Source organism: Callorhinchus milii, unplaced genomic scaffold, assembly GCF_018977255.1.
Source record: "Callorhinchus milii isolate IMCB2004 unplaced genomic scaffold, IMCB_Cmil_1.0 Scaffold5, whole genome shotgun sequence".
Taxonomy (NCBI): domain Eukaryota; kingdom Metazoa; phylum Chordata; class Chondrichthyes; order Chimaeriformes; family Callorhinchidae; genus Callorhinchus; species Callorhinchus milii.
In genome coordinates this window covers 4,124,375-4,140,372 of record NW_024704746.1, presented here as the reverse complement: position 1 = coordinate 4,140,372, position 15,998 = coordinate 4,124,375, and the positions used below count along the sequence as shown (strand labels likewise).

General features: G+C 50.4%; 1 protein-coding gene across 1 annotated transcript in view; it reads right to left on the bottom strand.

Moving 5' to 3' along the window:
* Window positions 1–6,087, bottom strand: part of LOC121848036 — a 10,259-nt gene extending 4,172 nt beyond the window's left edge. The window contains exons 1-11 of the mRNA XM_042334940.1: window positions 5,893–6,087; window positions 5,677–5,793; window positions 5,176–5,339; window positions 4,875–5,025; window positions 3,949–4,096; window positions 2,907–2,999; window positions 2,292–2,456; window positions 1,407–1,578; window positions 941–1,029; window positions 328–498; window positions 21–146 (exon numbers count right to left, since the gene is read on the bottom strand). Coding sequence (XP_042190874.1) covers window positions 21–146; window positions 328–498; window positions 941–1,029; window positions 1,407–1,578; window positions 2,292–2,456; window positions 2,907–2,999; window positions 3,949–4,096; window positions 4,875–5,025; window positions 5,176–5,339; window positions 5,677–5,793; window positions 5,893–5,918 — 1,422 coding nt within the window. The 5' untranslated portion in view covers window positions 5,919–6,087. The remainder of the gene's footprint in view (window positions 1–20; window positions 147–327; window positions 499–940; window positions 1,030–1,406; window positions 1,579–2,291; window positions 2,457–2,906; window positions 3,000–3,948; window positions 4,097–4,874; window positions 5,026–5,175; window positions 5,340–5,676; window positions 5,794–5,892) is intronic.
* Window positions 6,088–15,998: the final 9,911 nt, after the last annotated feature.

Genomic DNA, 15,998 nt, shown 5'->3' with positions numbered 1-15,998 from the left:
GGCGAGACCTCCCCTCTCACCTGTTTGAAGACCACCCTGTCCCTGTGCAAGTGGTCAGGGACCTTGACCCCGAGGCCCAGGCTGCCTGAGGCTTGCAGCTGCTGGGAGAGGGCAATAAACCGGTCACAGTAATCCAACCCGATCACCTGCAATCAGAGCGGCAGGCTTAAGTGTGGAAAAGTCTTACTTTATTTACTTTAAGTGTGGAAATAGCCCCCTACCATAGCCCCCTCTTCCCTCCACCAGCCCCCATCTTTCCACTCCCTGCCCCCCCCATCCCCTGTACCCCCACTCCCCGCTCCCTGTCCCGCCACTGCCAGATCTCACCTTGTCGAAGTGTTGTGTGAGCAGGAAGGAGGTGAGGCCTGTTCCGCTGCCCAGAACCAGGGCGGAGTGATGCTGCCCCGTTCTCTGCCCCCAGGCCTCTCGGCACAGCCGGACCAGTTGACGGCAGTAGGAAGCCTGGCTCGGGTCCCCGTACTCCCAGTCCAGCTGTTCCTGAGGCCCCGCAAGACAAGTGATTCAAATTATTACAATACTCTGGGAGAAACCTGGGTCATGGGGAGGCCATTTGGCCTCATGTGTCTGATCCCAACCTCTCTGTTTTTATAAATCTCTTTTTCTTATCAAACTCACTCTCCAGTTCGCCACTCACTTTCCTCAAATCTTTCTCTACTTCCCTTCTGAACAATTGTTGACCCCCCACCTCGCGCTCTGGAACTCCCCAAGACCCCATTGCTTTGACAGCATCTTTGGCTACCTCCCTCCCCATCCCAGCTCTGACTCCCACACTCTGCTGGATATCACCGCTAACCAGCCAGACCCCACTGGACATTACTAATAACCACCCACTCCCCACTGGAGGTCACTGTAAAACAGCAGCACTGGATGGCTGAGATCCTGTACCAGCCGCAGCGTGAGTGTGACTGTCACCACTTACCTGCTCCCTGGCTTCTGTCTCGTACAGTAGCTGGATGTTGGAGCTGGGGGTCAACACCACTCGCATCGTTTCCTCAGGGACAGGGTGATCTGGTTACAACACAGAGTACTTTAGCTACAGCCAATCCCAATAGTGCTCGCGGCTCTTCCCCTGAGGTCCCGGGTTCAGTACGGAACATCAGTCAAATGCCGGATGCCATATTTTGTTGGTTCTTTTCTAAAACCCATCCTTGTTCCATATTCTCATATGGTGTTTAATCCAGAGGCATTAGAGAGCATGCACATTACATGCTAGATAGGCTGCACTGGTGCATCGCTAGATCTGCAATCAGGACCTCAGCTGGACTCCTCTGGGCACATTCAGTGAAATCACAGATTAGTTAATTCTCCAACAACCCAATGTATGGGACGTGGAACTACAAGCGGAGAGATGGACCAGTCTGAACGGAGGGGGACTGAATTTCTACCTTTCATTCCAGTGCCCGGCAAAAAGATGTCTGTGCTGACCCGTTGGACTGGGGTCTTCACAGGCCCACGGCTCTTGGCCAGTCGGAAGCCCAAATGCTGGAAGAAATGTCTCCTGAAGGCAAAGCGAGCAAAGCGCGAGGCCTCATCACCGGTTGAACACCAGGAACCACCCTGTAAACATGCGATCAGAGTCCAGTCCATTAGTAAACTCACCCCAAATGAACTCAAACCAACCCAGCTCAACCTCATCCCAGCTCAACCCGACCCTAAACCATAAACCCAATCCCAACCCAATTTAACCCAACTCAATGTGAACCCAATGTAACTCAATCCAACTGAATGTCAACTCAACTCATCCCAAACCAATCCAACCAACTAAAACCATCTCATCCCAACCAAATCTCAATCCAACCCAACCTCAACCCAATTTGACCCAACCCAATTCAACCTCAACTCAATCTAATCCAATTCATCCCAAACAAACTATAACCCAACTCAGCTCAACCCAAAACTGCCTCAACCCAAACCAGCCTCAACCCAATTCAACCTGACCGACCAGCCCTCAATCCAATCTCAGCCCCCAACCCATGTCTCAACCCAACTCCAACCCAACACTGCTAAGCACCCCAATCCAATTCAACCCAACCCAATGTGAACAAATATTGCCTAGAATTCTGTGAAGCGCTTTGAGACAGTCTCCTGATGTGAAAGGCGTTATATCAAATATACAGATTATTATTAATTAAACTCAACCTTGACCGAATCCCAAACTAACCCAACTGCATCCAAACCCAACCAGAACAAATGCTAAGCCCAGACCCATTCAATTCCGCCAACACCCCCAGTATACTGTAGCTTTACAGCAACACATGCTGAGAACATACCAGAATGACAGTGTGTTGGCTGTCGAAGCAGGGAGCAGAAAAATCGTCATACAGGTAAACAGTGTCAAACCCTGGGAGCCCATTGAAATGGTCCTCGGTCCATTCCCAGATGTTGCCAGACACGTCGTAGAAGCCAGCCTCGCTGGGCGGGAACATGTTCACTGGCTGAAGGGATGTGAGAGGGAGAGAAATAACCACTGTCGTCCTGCTCGAGTGTAACCTAACCACTCACTCATTGTATCACCCTATGCACAAGGCCCGGCCTCCATCAGGTGAGCCTCGCTCTGTCTCTACAGTGTAGAGGGAGTGTTACTCTGTCTCTAACCCGTTCAGTCGCTGACCTGGGAGCGTGGACGGACAATGTAGAGGGAGGTTTACTCTGACTCTAACCCTGACCTGGAGGTGTGGAAGGACAGTATAGAGAGAGTTTTACTCTTTCTCTACCCTGTGCTGTCACTGACCTGGGAGTGCTGAAAGTGTAGAGTAGAGGGAGCTTTACTTCACCCTGATAGAGCTGGGTGTGTTTGCTGTCACATTGATTGAAACGTACTTTGGGACGCGCTTTAAGTGGAAGTTAAAGAGGCTGTAATTCTGTGCCGCTGAGACAGAACATACCGTTGGGGATCCGAACAGCAGGTTCATGTTACATTTCTGCTCCAGGTCCTCACAGAATATAGGGTCGCAACTCACACCAACCTCAGAAGGTTTCTGCAAAGAATATTGGGGGACAGAGTCAGAGGACATTGTCCAGGGCCGGTTCTCTGTGCTGTGCTCAGCCGGCCATGCAGGCAACAACAACACATTACATTTACACAGCGCTTTTCACATCGGGAGGCGCTGGACAGTCAGGGTTCTGGATCTGAGCAGGGAATTGGGATCATGAAGGCTGGAGGGGGCAGGGAGGGTAGGGTAGGAGGGTGACCAAAGGTACCGTCGAAGAGGAGATGGATCTTGAAGAAGGCAAAGGAGGGAGCAAGGCAAACGGACTGTGAGCTGGAGTTCCAAAGGGTGGGGAGAGGCTGACCACCAATGGTGGGGCGGGCCGGGCGAGGGACATGGAGCAGGCCAGAGCCTGCTGAGCAGAGGAAACGGACATGTTGATACGGAGTTAGCAAGTCACAGAGGTAGGGAGGAGAAGGCCGTGGAGGCATCAAGCAGCCATTGGACACTGCCCCAGTCACTGCAACACGGTGGCAATGGCAGACTGTATCCCCAAAGTGATGTGTTAATTATACATTTGTGGAAATGTCAGCCTGTGGACCCAGCGATGCATCAGGCTGTCTGCGTCCCGAGAATGACAGAAATTTACAGCATAGAAGAAGCTTGTTTGGCCCATCAGGTCTGTGCAGCTTCTTTAAGAGCAATCCTTTCAGTCTCATTTACCTGCCCTTTTCCCATACTCTGAGGTTGACTGCTTTTTAGATATCTAGTTCCCTTTTGACTACAGTTTGTGGCAGAGCTGCCACTTACAGCTCCATCTAGTAGATGAGTGACTCAGTAACTCAGCACAGAATACGCACTGCCCACCCCCCAACCCCACACAAAGGGTGGAGTTCCAGAGAGTGGGGGCAGAGAGGCTGAAGGCCTGCCCGTCAATGGTGGGGTGGGCAAGGCGGGGGAATGTGAAGCAGGCCGGAGCCCACTGAGCAGAGGTTACCTGAGTGCCTCTCATCCTCTGGTGCTCGGCCTCGCTGGGCAGTCTGTACTCGGGACCTCTCCACGCACAGAACGCTTTTGCCTCGTGATAGTTGACCTCCACCGGCCAATCCCAGGGCATTGGGAGGACATCGAACATGGCTCTGTAACTGTGAGAAGCAAAGAATAGACTCCAGCATCCGTGTGGCACCACCCAAACCCCCTCCCCTTCCACACAATAGCTTCTGCCCCCGCCATCTCCCTCACACACACACACAAGGACACCTGTCTCTGCCCTTACCCCTGCCATCTCCCTCACACACACACACAACGCACAAGGACACCTGTCTCTGCCATTACCCCTGCCATCTCCCTCACACACACACACAAGGACACCTGTCTCTGCCCTTACCGCTGCATCTCCTCCACACACACATAGAGGCACCTTGGAGCCTCTGCCCCCCTCCCACCCCCCCCCACCCACTCACGCCACTCTAGAACACATGTCTGTCACCTCAGAGACCTCCCCCCAACCTTATTCACAATACGTTGCTGAGAACAAACATACACAATCTCCTCTAACAGGTTCCATTCTCTCTTTCGGATTCCTTTGCTTTAGCTGCTGATAACTTATTCATCACTCCCCATTCTCTCTGAAAAGAGGAGCCTTTTGTGCTATTTTTACATTCTCTGCTCCATCACATGCAGTGCAGCCTCTGAGGAGGGGGCAGGGATTCTTCCCACTCGGCTCCTGTTCACCTAGCAAGCCAGAAATTCCTAATGGGAAGCTTGCCAGACAGTGTTTCCAATGGTTTCAGTGGGTTAAATTTCAGCCATCACTCCTCAATGCACAGACACCCACCTGGCTGATCACAGTGAGGGGTTCGCGTGTGTGTCAGACCCGTTGACCAAAAACTATAGCCGTTTTGAGGAGATGAGAGATTTCACCTGAACTCTGAGGCTTTGTCTTGATGCAGGCTGCCCTCTTGTTGACTGCCCCGGGAGCTAGGGGTCCCAGTTCCTCCGTTAGTTATGGGGGCTATGAGCAGCTGGCAGTGAGAATAGTCAGTGAGGCCGGAGCCACAGTGAGCCTTACACCCTGGGTGAGGAAACAAAGTCGTGGGGTTTGTTAACCTGTTGTAAGCATAGGTAGAAAACCTGGTTGTTAGTCGATTGGCGGATCTCTTTCCGGGTAATAATCCCTTACTCCCAGCATGGGGGTTGGGCTGGTGGCTGGGGACCCTCATACCTTTGGCACACACCCAGAAGGTGGGGTGCTTAGCCTGCCGGAACTGCCTCCACGCCCAACCCTCCTCACTCCAGTAGCTGTGGGTCTGGTAGCCACCGGCCAGCACAAACCGTAGGAACTCAGCATTGGTCGTCAGGTATCTCGCGGCTTCAAACTCCGGCGTCCTGTGGGGCAATGGCCACAGTTGTCACACACCGGGGAGGTCACACTCACACAACCTCCGTCCCTCTATTTCTCTCCCTCTGCACTCCTCTGTCTCTGACCTTCTCTATTTCTCTATCACTCTCTCTCCCCCCTTTCTCCGACCCTCTCTATTTCTCTGCCCCTCCCTCACCCTCCCCTCTCTATTTCTCTCTCCCACTCAATCACTCTCTCTCTCTTTCTCTCTCTCTTGGTTTACTCCGGTAAGTGCTGTTGCTGATATAGTATTGTGCCCGCTCTCCATCACTGATAAACGACACAGATGTGTTCCTGACATTTAAGGCAATCCGGATGACGTACTCCACTGTCATTTCTCCGTATTCATTGTCCCAGCCGTAGGATGGGAAATCCCGGGCTTTTCCATAAGTAACTTGGGCAGCAGACACCGTGATGAGGAATTCTCCAGGCCTGGGTTCCCTGCGGGTCAACAGTTTGGACAATTATGACAATGTCTCGTACAATACACGGCGGAAACACTCTCGCCCATGTGTGCTCTCAAGTGTGAGCCTCACTGACCGGCTGTGGACGGGGCGTATTTCCATTCCCGAGGCTTTCGCACCAGGTGAACCGGCATCTGACGCACCAGCACAGACGAGGTTTCCAAGTGGATTCTCTCGTGTTCAAATCCCATCAAAAGAGGCCACTGAAAATCAGCAACAGCACGGGTTAGAGACACAGTAAAGCTCCTTTTACACTGTCCACCGACACTCCCACGTCAGGGTTAGAGACACAGTGAAGCTCTGGCTGACACCCTCTATGTTGAGCAATGATATATCGGGCTTTGTTGCACACTTACCCAGATGCTGTTGGTGGTGATGGGGAGGGTGAGCGGTGTTTGGCGTATTACTTCCCGGATCAGCAGCCGCACTCGCCTGCGGTACTCCACACACTCCTGTAACTCGGGCCAGTGGTACCTCCCTCCCATTCGACTGCTCTCCTGGAGAGACAGGTCACATACAGGCAACTGTCACCAACAGGCAACTCACACCAGCCTCTGCACGATTAGCTCGGGTCTGAAATGCTGTACACTGTCCAGTGCCTTGGGACATCCTCCCGAAGTGAAAGGCACTATACAAATGTAATCTTGTTGTTGTTAATATTAATTATTGTTATTAATTATTGTTGTTGTTATCTGTGGCTCACCACACAAGGGCAATACGTACTGTATTGTCCCAGAACATCTCGTCCACTCCCGCCTCAAAGAGCGTCTCCAGTCTGAAGTCCACACGTTTCTGCAGAAGGAAATCAACAGTCATTAAGCATTAACTTGTTGTGTTTAGTCAGCCCGACACCCACGGAAACCCATCACCGTGATCAGCCAGTGTCTGATACAACTCACAAACCTTTCTCTTTGGTTAAGAGTCCCCAAACCAGACTTAGGATTGTAATCATGTCTGTCAACCACAAATGGCAATCTCCCCATGCCTTGAATGGAAAGTGTTCTCACTCCCTGGAGGGATGCATCCTGCTTATCCAATTCTGGAGAGTGTTAGAGCCAAGGCTTGGAGACGCCAAGAATGTGTGTTGGATAACTGCTGGAGTTTAACCAGCTAAAACCGCTCAGCTAGTCATTGAATGCAATGTCTCACTGCATTGGTCAATGGTAAGCTAATGCGATTGATTGTCTATGTGGTAACAAATTCATGCTTGTCAATAACAAATAACTAATCGTGAGAAAAACTGTTAACAGTGAGCTTCTGTTGGTTAATAATGAAATACAGTTAATAGCGAGCGTATCTACAGTACAAGTTGTGAACGACAGAGTGACAGTGACCTTGATGAGACCAGCGAGCATCATCTTATTGATGTAGAAGACGGCGGGGTGGCAGTAATAGAACACCAGCGGCAGCCGCAGCCGGTCTGGGCACAGGTAGAAACTGGAATCATCTGTGAGAGAGGCGAGAGGTCAGTCAAGTAATAGATCCTTAAAAGGTGCTTCATGTCCCACCATCGTCGGGCATTCAGTCTCTCTGCCCCCGCCTCGCGCTCTGCAACTCCTTCACGGAGTACCTCTGCCCTCGCCCCTTCCCTCACCTCTTTAAAGACCTTCCTCTTTGATTGCACCTTTCAATCATCTTCCCCCCAGTCTTTATCTCCCCTCAGTCCCCCATCTCCGACCGCCAATTCGGTTGCAAACCCTGGGCTGTGCAGCACCTGTGAAAGTTCTCTCAATGCGAAATGTGTATTGTCAGCAGTGATCAGTGCGATGCGAGCCCCCAGTCCTCTGATGTTCTATCAGCTTGTCTGACAGACATCAAGGCCTGGATGAACGCAATCTTCTTGCAATTAAACATCAATAAGATGGAAGCCATACTCTTTGGCTCCCGTCGATGTCTTCTATCCTGCGGTTCAGACCTGCTCAACCTACCTGATCTGTCCTTAAGACTCTATGAATCCGTCAACCAGGACCACTTTCCTCCACCTCCGCCACATTGACCGTCTCTGACAATACCTCACTCCACAAGCTGCCGAAACCCTTGTCCACGCCTTCATCATCTCTCGGCTGAACTACTCAAACGCCACTCCTCGCCAGTCTCCCCTCCTCCATTATTTACAAAATTCAACTTACCCAAACCTCCGCCGCTCGTATTCTCACCCGCACTAAACTCCGCACCCTATCACCCCAGTCCTTGCCGAACGCCATTGGCTCCCTGTCACAGAGCTGATCAACTTCAAAATCCTCACTCTAGTGTTTAAGTCCCTCCACGCCCTGGCACCCGCCTCCCTCTCCAACCTCCTCTCTCCACACAGTACCACCCGCTGCCTCTCCGTTCTACTGGCTCCGACCTCCTCCTTGTCCCTCGAATCCTCCGCTCCATCATCAGCGGCCGTGCCTTCAGCCACTACGCCCCGAAGCTAGGGAAATCCCTCACTCAACCCCTTCGCTTCGCCCCCTCTTTCCCCATTTTCATTCTGGGTTGCGCCTGAAGACCTCCCTCTTCTACCTCGCGCGCCTATGGTCACCTTCCACCTCCCCCTGGCTCGGCATCGGGGTCCACCATTGTTAAGCGCTCTGGGACGCTGCCTGGCATGGAGAGCGCTATATTAATGCAACTTGTTGTTCCCCAGGGTAGGGGTGAGTGATCACTAATGTGTCCCGATGGGACAGTGAGTCCAGCTTATACAAACAACAAGCCCTTGGGTTGTTGGCCACTTGATTGGTTGCCGTCCTACCTCTCACTGCGGTGAACAGAGTCTCGTCCAGATCATACGTGTTCTCAAAATATCGTAAGATGTCTCTGATACAAAAAGAACATGGAACATGTCAGAGCTCAATGTGGTGGATGGGTGGGGGTTGGGTTGGGGGGCAGACCCCCGTAACACACAATAGCCATGGACAGCACGCGTGGTAACAGGGAACAGACACGGACGGCAGATATCAAAACACGGAACAGACACGGTCAGCAGAGGTGAGGCGAGACTCACTGTTTCGTGCAGGAGGTCAGGTCACAGGGTGCATGGGAGACCAGACAGAAATCTCCGGTGAGGACAGATGTCATGCTGCTGTCAGGCTGTCTCCGAAGCGATTGTGTGGGGAGGGGCTGCTGTGGCTGTGCTGGGGAAAAAGGGGAAGGGAAATGCAGTCACAGACCCCCCACCCCCCTTACTGCAGAGGCTTTCACAATGACTGAGGTCAGAAGTCTAGGATGCAGAGATAAGAAGGTACAGAACATGACAGAGGCCACTCAGCATTACACATTCTGTTAGGACAACAATCCAGGGGGTGCTGGGGGCTCGGGGGGTGGGTGGGGGGGGGAAGTATAGATAGCCTCACCTGTACTTGCCCTCTGGGAAGCGGTGGAATTGCAGGGCTGGAATTGGGGAGTCCAGTCAGTGCCTCATGTGAACCCAAACGGAGCGTTTCACTGTTCAGTGTCGTCCATGTATCTGAGAACATGCAGTTGCTGGCGTAAGTCGTACAGTGAGCGCTTTCCAGCATCCGCGTGTGTGAGGATCTTGAAATTGATCCATTCGATGATAGAGAGCCAGTGGAGCCTGACTAGAACTGGTGCGATGGGGGATCGGAAACCAGAAAAAGAGAGAGCGCGATCGAAAGCATCTCATACTAGACAAGATCAATGAGAAAACAAAAGCAGAAGTCACTGGGTAACACTCAGCAGGTCAGACAGGAGAAAGGAAAGTGAGTCAACGTTTCGGGTCCATGAACCTTCGTCAAAACTGGGGCATGTGTTTTGTTTACGAGATCAATGAAATTGGTTTGGATGAAGATGGCCCTTCGCAATGTTGGTCAAGAGAGCAGAAGAGCAATGACCCAAGTGTTCCAGGGAGAAAGGCTTTGTGATGACAGGAGCTGGGAGCTGGGGTGAGAGAGAGGCCACCGTCAGAATCTTGACACGTAGAAAACAAACATTACAATAAAGAACATCTGTGTCGCTGCACTTGGTGTAATTACGGAGCTGAGCTCGGGGACAGAGGGCACATCAGTGACATCTACAACAAATCACTGCTTTTATTAATAATAACAATCTGTGCACTCGACACGGCACCTATAATCTCAAAGCCCTTCACAGGGAATCGCTGTCAAGTGCAGTGATTATATTTGTAGGCGAACGCAGCAGCCAATTTGCACTCAGCGAGGTGCTACAAACAGCGTGAAGGGAACGAGTGGGTTATCTGGGGGATTATCAGCTAGGAAACTGGGAGAGTGAGAGACTAACTCCCTTCTTTTTTCCAATAGATCACAAGATCTTTAACATCTGCCTGAACAGGGACAGGTTTAGAGAAGGGAGAGATGAAGAGGAACAAGTCAAGACAGACTAAGGCATGGACACTTCAGTCAATCACCAAACGGCTGTTTGTGGGATGTTTCTTGTGCCTCTCTTGGCTGTCAAATACCCAGTCACTAACACTTTTTAAAAAAAAACTCTGAGACCCTTTGACATGATAAAGTGTTATATCAATTGCAAGGTTCATTGTTACTCATTATTATCATCAGAAGATCATTTGTTTTTTTTTCGGTCAGCCTAAGTCTGACACACGTGGAAATCCATGCTTAAGAGTCTCCAAATAAGATTGAGAGTTATACATATGTAAGACACCTACACATGGAAATCTCCCCATGTCTGGGAATGGCGTGGTCCCAATCCCCTCCACCCCCCGGAGGTCAGGAAAGCGTCGTGATTCCCAGAGGAGATGTGTGGTGTACACCCCGTCTCCACACACAGGGCAATGTGTCTCAGCTGCTTCCTGACCTCATCACTGTAACTCTGCCCCTATTCCCAATCCTGAAAATCAATCACTGAATTTTCATCAGCGACCCTGAGCTCGTCCCTCCCCCACACGGTATTCCTCCACTCACGATCACAGGCGGAATCGGGGGGTTAAAGCCCCACATTTCCCTTGTGTCGATAGAGCGACTGGGTCCAGCACAATGTTATTAACATGCTAGTCTCGTGGTTTTCCTTGTTCAATGATAGGAACACGCGAGTGAGTGAGTGAGCGAATGAGTAAATAAGTGAGTAACTAAGTGAGTGTGTGAGGGAACGAGTGAGTGAGTGAGTGAGTGAGTGAGTGAGTGAACGAGCGAGAAAGAACAACTTGCATTTATATAGCATCCTTCACATGGAGCAGAGCCCTTAGAGTACTTGCTCACTCACTTGCTCACTCACTCACTTGCTCACTCACTCAGTTGCTCACTCACTTAGTTGCTCACTTGCTCACTCACTCACTTGCTCTTTCACTCACTTGCTCCCTCGGTCACTCACTCAGTTGCTCACTCACTCACTCGCTCACCAGCTCAGTCGCTCATTCACTCACTTGCTCACTCACTTGCTCCCTCGCTCAATTGTTTCCTCACTCACTTGCTCATTCACTTGCTCACCCACTCACCCGTTCGCTGACGTGCTTGCTCACTCGTTGTGAGTAAGTGAACCATGAGAGTAAATCATTAACTGGGAGGGAATCGATGTGCTGATCACAAGCGTTTGATCAGCTCAGAGGTGACAGGGACGAGCTTTGGCTTTAGCACCTCCCGTCACTCTTTGGTTAGCATTTTCCTAAAATGGCCTCAACGCAAAGAGAGACAGAAATTAATGTACTTGCCATACCCCCCCACCCCCCCCCCCACCCCCGGCATTCTCTAACCCTATCCCCTGCTTTCTCCCCATCATGTCTGTGCTGGTGCTCTCTCCCCCACTGAAGCTCTCTACTCTGATCCCATTTCCCACTCTTTCCCCATCCTGTCCGTGCTGGTGTTCGCTCCCCCACTGCAGTTCTCTACTCTAATCCCGAAGGCTGAGAGATAAGGGAAAGCAGGTCTGGAGGTGGGAACTTGCTGGGAACAGAGTGGATGAAATGAATTCTGATTCAGAATGAATTTAATTTCTTTCCGTGAAACAGCAAATCTGAATTCTGACAGATGTTCTCAGAGTTTTTTTTGCTTACAAAAAGAAACAGAGTTAAAAGCAGTCTGTGTCAGCACTGATCTCCTGGTGAGCTTCAGTGAGATAAGAAAGGCATCAGTACAAAGCTTCAGCGAAACATTATTCATTATTCAGGAGATTGGAGGCCAACAGCACCAGCAGGACACTTACTGTCCAGCCCGGCAGATAATAATAATAATTTTCCTTGCATTTGGTAAAGGGCTTTATCACATCGTCTCAAAGCGCTTCACAGGATTTACTGTGAAATGAAGTGTATTTGTAGGCAAACGCGGTAGTAGAATGGCACACAGCAACGTCCCACAAACAGCCATGGAGTGAGTAACCAATTTTATTTGGAGGACACCAGGAGAGAGAAACTCCTCTCTCTTTTTGAATAGCACCGTGAGAATGTTTACCATCCACCTGAACAGGCAGATGGAACCTCGGTTTAACGCCTCATTCGAAGGATGACACCTCGAACAACGCAGGGCTCCCCCCAGCACAGAATTGGAACGTCATCTTAGACGATATGAGTTCAAGTCCCAATGTGGGGCTTGAACCCACAACCTCCTGTCTCAGAGGCAACCGTTGCGAGGGATAGGCTGACCCTCAAGATAGACAGCTGCAATCCTGAGTTACATTGCATTGGGGGGTGAATGAAGCATTAATCTCATAAAAGATTTAAACCATGCCACCCCTCCTGGCAAGGTCGGGAGCTCATGTGTTCAAATTCATTTTTATATTTAATCTGCAACCCTGCATGATTGCACAATTTTATGCTTCAAATTTGGCCCAAAGCAACCCCCATCCCCCCCCGCTCACACACACACACACACACACATCTGTCCATGGAACAACTGCCCGTCTCCTAAATATGCACTGAAAGTCAGCCAGACATCATGTGTTCTCAATGTGAAGGATTGGCCCGGCTGCCTGTCCAGGTGGATGCTAAAGATCCTGAAGTGCTATTGGTAAAGAGGAGGGAGATTCTCTCCCCATGTCCTGGTCGACAATCCTCCAAATAAAAAAATTTGACATTCACTTTGTGGCTGTTTAAATAATATTTGCATTTGATATCACGCCTTATCATGTCGTTGAGACGTCTCAAAGCGCTTCACAGAATATACTACAAAATGTAGTGACTGTGTGTTTTGTGGGCGAAACGCGGCAGTTACTTCCTCACAGCAGGTCCCACAAACAGTCGTACATTGAGGGGGCCAATTTTTTTTTGTAAGGGACTATTAGCGACAGAAAGCGATCCGCCAATCGACTAAACAAATGGGTTCCTACTTACTGCTAGGTAAATAGAGGCGTGTGGAGTAATTCACTTTACAGTCTATTCTGTGAAGCACTTTGAGACATCTCGAAGATTATTATTATTATTTAGGATCATTGTAATGTAGTTTGGAAACTTGTGACTTTCCATCACTTTGGGTGTTTCTATCGTGCCATCTAGTGGCAAGCGATTGTGCTGTTCACAACACTGCATTTCAGCAGGTACTTCTTCACTGGCCAGTGACGGGGGCAACATTCACCACGATTGATTAAACTAACCGGAGACGTTGTACATTATAATAAAACAGGCCTGTGTACTAATACTCTGACTACACATAAAATCACTCACTCGCTTCATGGCTTGCTTGCGGGACCTTGTGTGCAAACTGACTGCAAAACACAGTCTCTACACTTTACAGCAAACCCTGTGAAGCGCTTTGAGACGACTCGGTGTTGTGATGCTCAAAATAATAAAGTTTGCCTCAAAATATTCAAAAGGTAATAAGCCTGAGCACAGAATAATAATAATAATAATAAAGCTTACGTTTGATATAGCGCCTTTAGGTTGAGGGGACGTTCACAAAGAGATTCACAGGATGTATTGTAAAGTGCAGTGACTGTGTGTTTTGTGGGCGAATGTTGCCGCCAATTTGTGCACAGCAACGTGCCACAAACAGTTGTGAAGTGAATGAGTAATTTTATTTGGGGTATTGTTGGCAGGACACCGGGAGAGGGAAACTCCTTCTTTTTTCCTATAGTGCCATGGGATTGTGTGAAGGATTGAAGGCTACAGGGACAGGCAGTTAGATACAGAGGATCAAATACTCCGTTTAACAAGATTATAACAAATCATTAATCGCCCTCTTCCAACGTACGCACAAATCCCTTATTAAGAACTCCATGGAACCTGCACCCAACTCTCCCCCGGGGTTAGGGTAGTTATATCTGGAAGCTCTTGAACCTCAAAGGTAATCAAGGAAACACTCAGACCTGTCACCATCACCATATCTCACTGTATAACCAGTAGACTCCTCCACCATCATATCTCCAATGTCTACCTCATTGAACTTTTATTAGGGTTCGATGACCTCCACAATAGGGTTTAATAATTTAGCATTTAATGTTTGGTCACCCAGCTCCGGGGTCAGAGCTTTGGTTCAATAAAATACCACAGCAGACAGGAACACAGAAACAGACTCCTCAAACTTGCTCCAATATTAATCTCTCTTCACATCCAATCCTTGCCTTTTCCTCCATATCCCTCTGGGCACCGCACGCTTGCCTCAGTGTGTGACGGGAAGGGGTGGGATGGGGGGGGGTGTGTCGCCCTCAGGGTCAGGAGGTTGTGCGTATGAGATCAAATCGGGACTGGAGGGTAGTTCAAAATCCAATGAGTGACGGCAACCTTCAGACGTCGGTCTGTCTCAGTGACGTGACACACTAAAACCCATTTGTATTTAAACTCTCTCTGACGTGTAGTGACTGTGTGTTTTGCAGGTGAACGTGGCAGCCAATTTAAGCACAGCTTCGTCCCGCAAACAGCCACATTGCGAATGATTGCCACCAACGTGCTGTCGCGCCTACAAACCTACAGTGACTACAGTTTACAGTGAATTCTGTGAAGCGTCTGAGTTTGATGATGTGTTAAGGCGCTGAATCAGATGTCAGATTATTGTTGTGAAGTGAGTGGTTTACTTGGGGTTCGTCAGCCAGGAACAACCAGAGTAACTTTTGTGTCTTCTCCTACAGAGGGTCTGAGCTGGGCTGACTGTCCTATCCTGACAAAAAGCTTTACCTCACACCACGTCTGCTCCTGCTCATCCACCTCTGCCTACTGCTCCCACTCCATTCGACTTGAGATCACCCTCCTGATCCGGATCCTGCTCTGGCTCCCGCTATGACCGACTCTGGGCTTCCTCCAGCTCCCATTCCTGTGGAGTCCTGTAACGGAGTCCTGTGGATCCTCATCCTCACCTACAAGGCCATTCACGGCCTTGCCCCCTCTTACCTCTCTGACCTACTATCCCCCTACTTACCTGCCCGTACCCTCCATTCCTCTGGCTCCGGTCTGCTCCACATCCCCCGCCCCAACCGCCCTACCATCGGTGGCCGGGCCTTTAGCCTCTCAGCCTCGAGGCTCTGGAACTCTATCCCCCAGTGCCTTCGCCGCCTCCTCCCTTTCCTCCTTCAAGGCCGGTCTCAAGACCTTTCTCTTTGACCGTAGCTTCAGCTCTCCTCTCGACTCTCTACCCCCTCCTCGCTCCCTCCCCTCACCCTGACCATTTCCCCCCAATGCTCGGGTCCTGACCCAACTGTACAGCGCCTTGGGACGTCCTCCCGACGTGGAAGGCGCTCTATAAATGCAATCATGCTGTTGTTGTTGTTGTTGTTGTAGTGGTTCGAGCATTCGCCTCACGAGTGAGAGGACCAGGGTTTGATTCCACGCAGAGCGAAGCTGTGGGCAAGTTTCCTTACTCCCTATGCCTCTGTTTACCGAGCCGTAAGTAAGAATCCAGTTGAGAGTCGATCGGCAGGTCACTTTTCCGGGGGTAATAATCCTTTCCAAAAGAAATAAGTGATAATAATTGGGAAACTCAATCCACGGCTGTTTGTGGGGCACCGCTGCGCGCAATTGGCTGCCGCATTTCACCCACAAACTACACAGTCACTACACTTTTACAGTATATCCTGTGAAGCGCTTTGAGAGATGTCTCGAGGACGCAATAAGGCGCCATATATTATATTATTATTATTATTATTTGGCTCCTGCTGTAGCTGACTCTGGCTCTAGGGGGCAGCAGCTGACTCCTGGCTCCTGCTGTGGGCGGGGCTGGGGGAAATGGGCGGGGCTTGAGAGAGTGGGCGGGGCGGGAGAGAATGGGCGGGGCCGTGCGAGGAGGCGGGCGGTTCTCTGACGTCAGTGTGATTTTAGCGCCATTCTCTGTCAGGACCCCGCGACCCGCC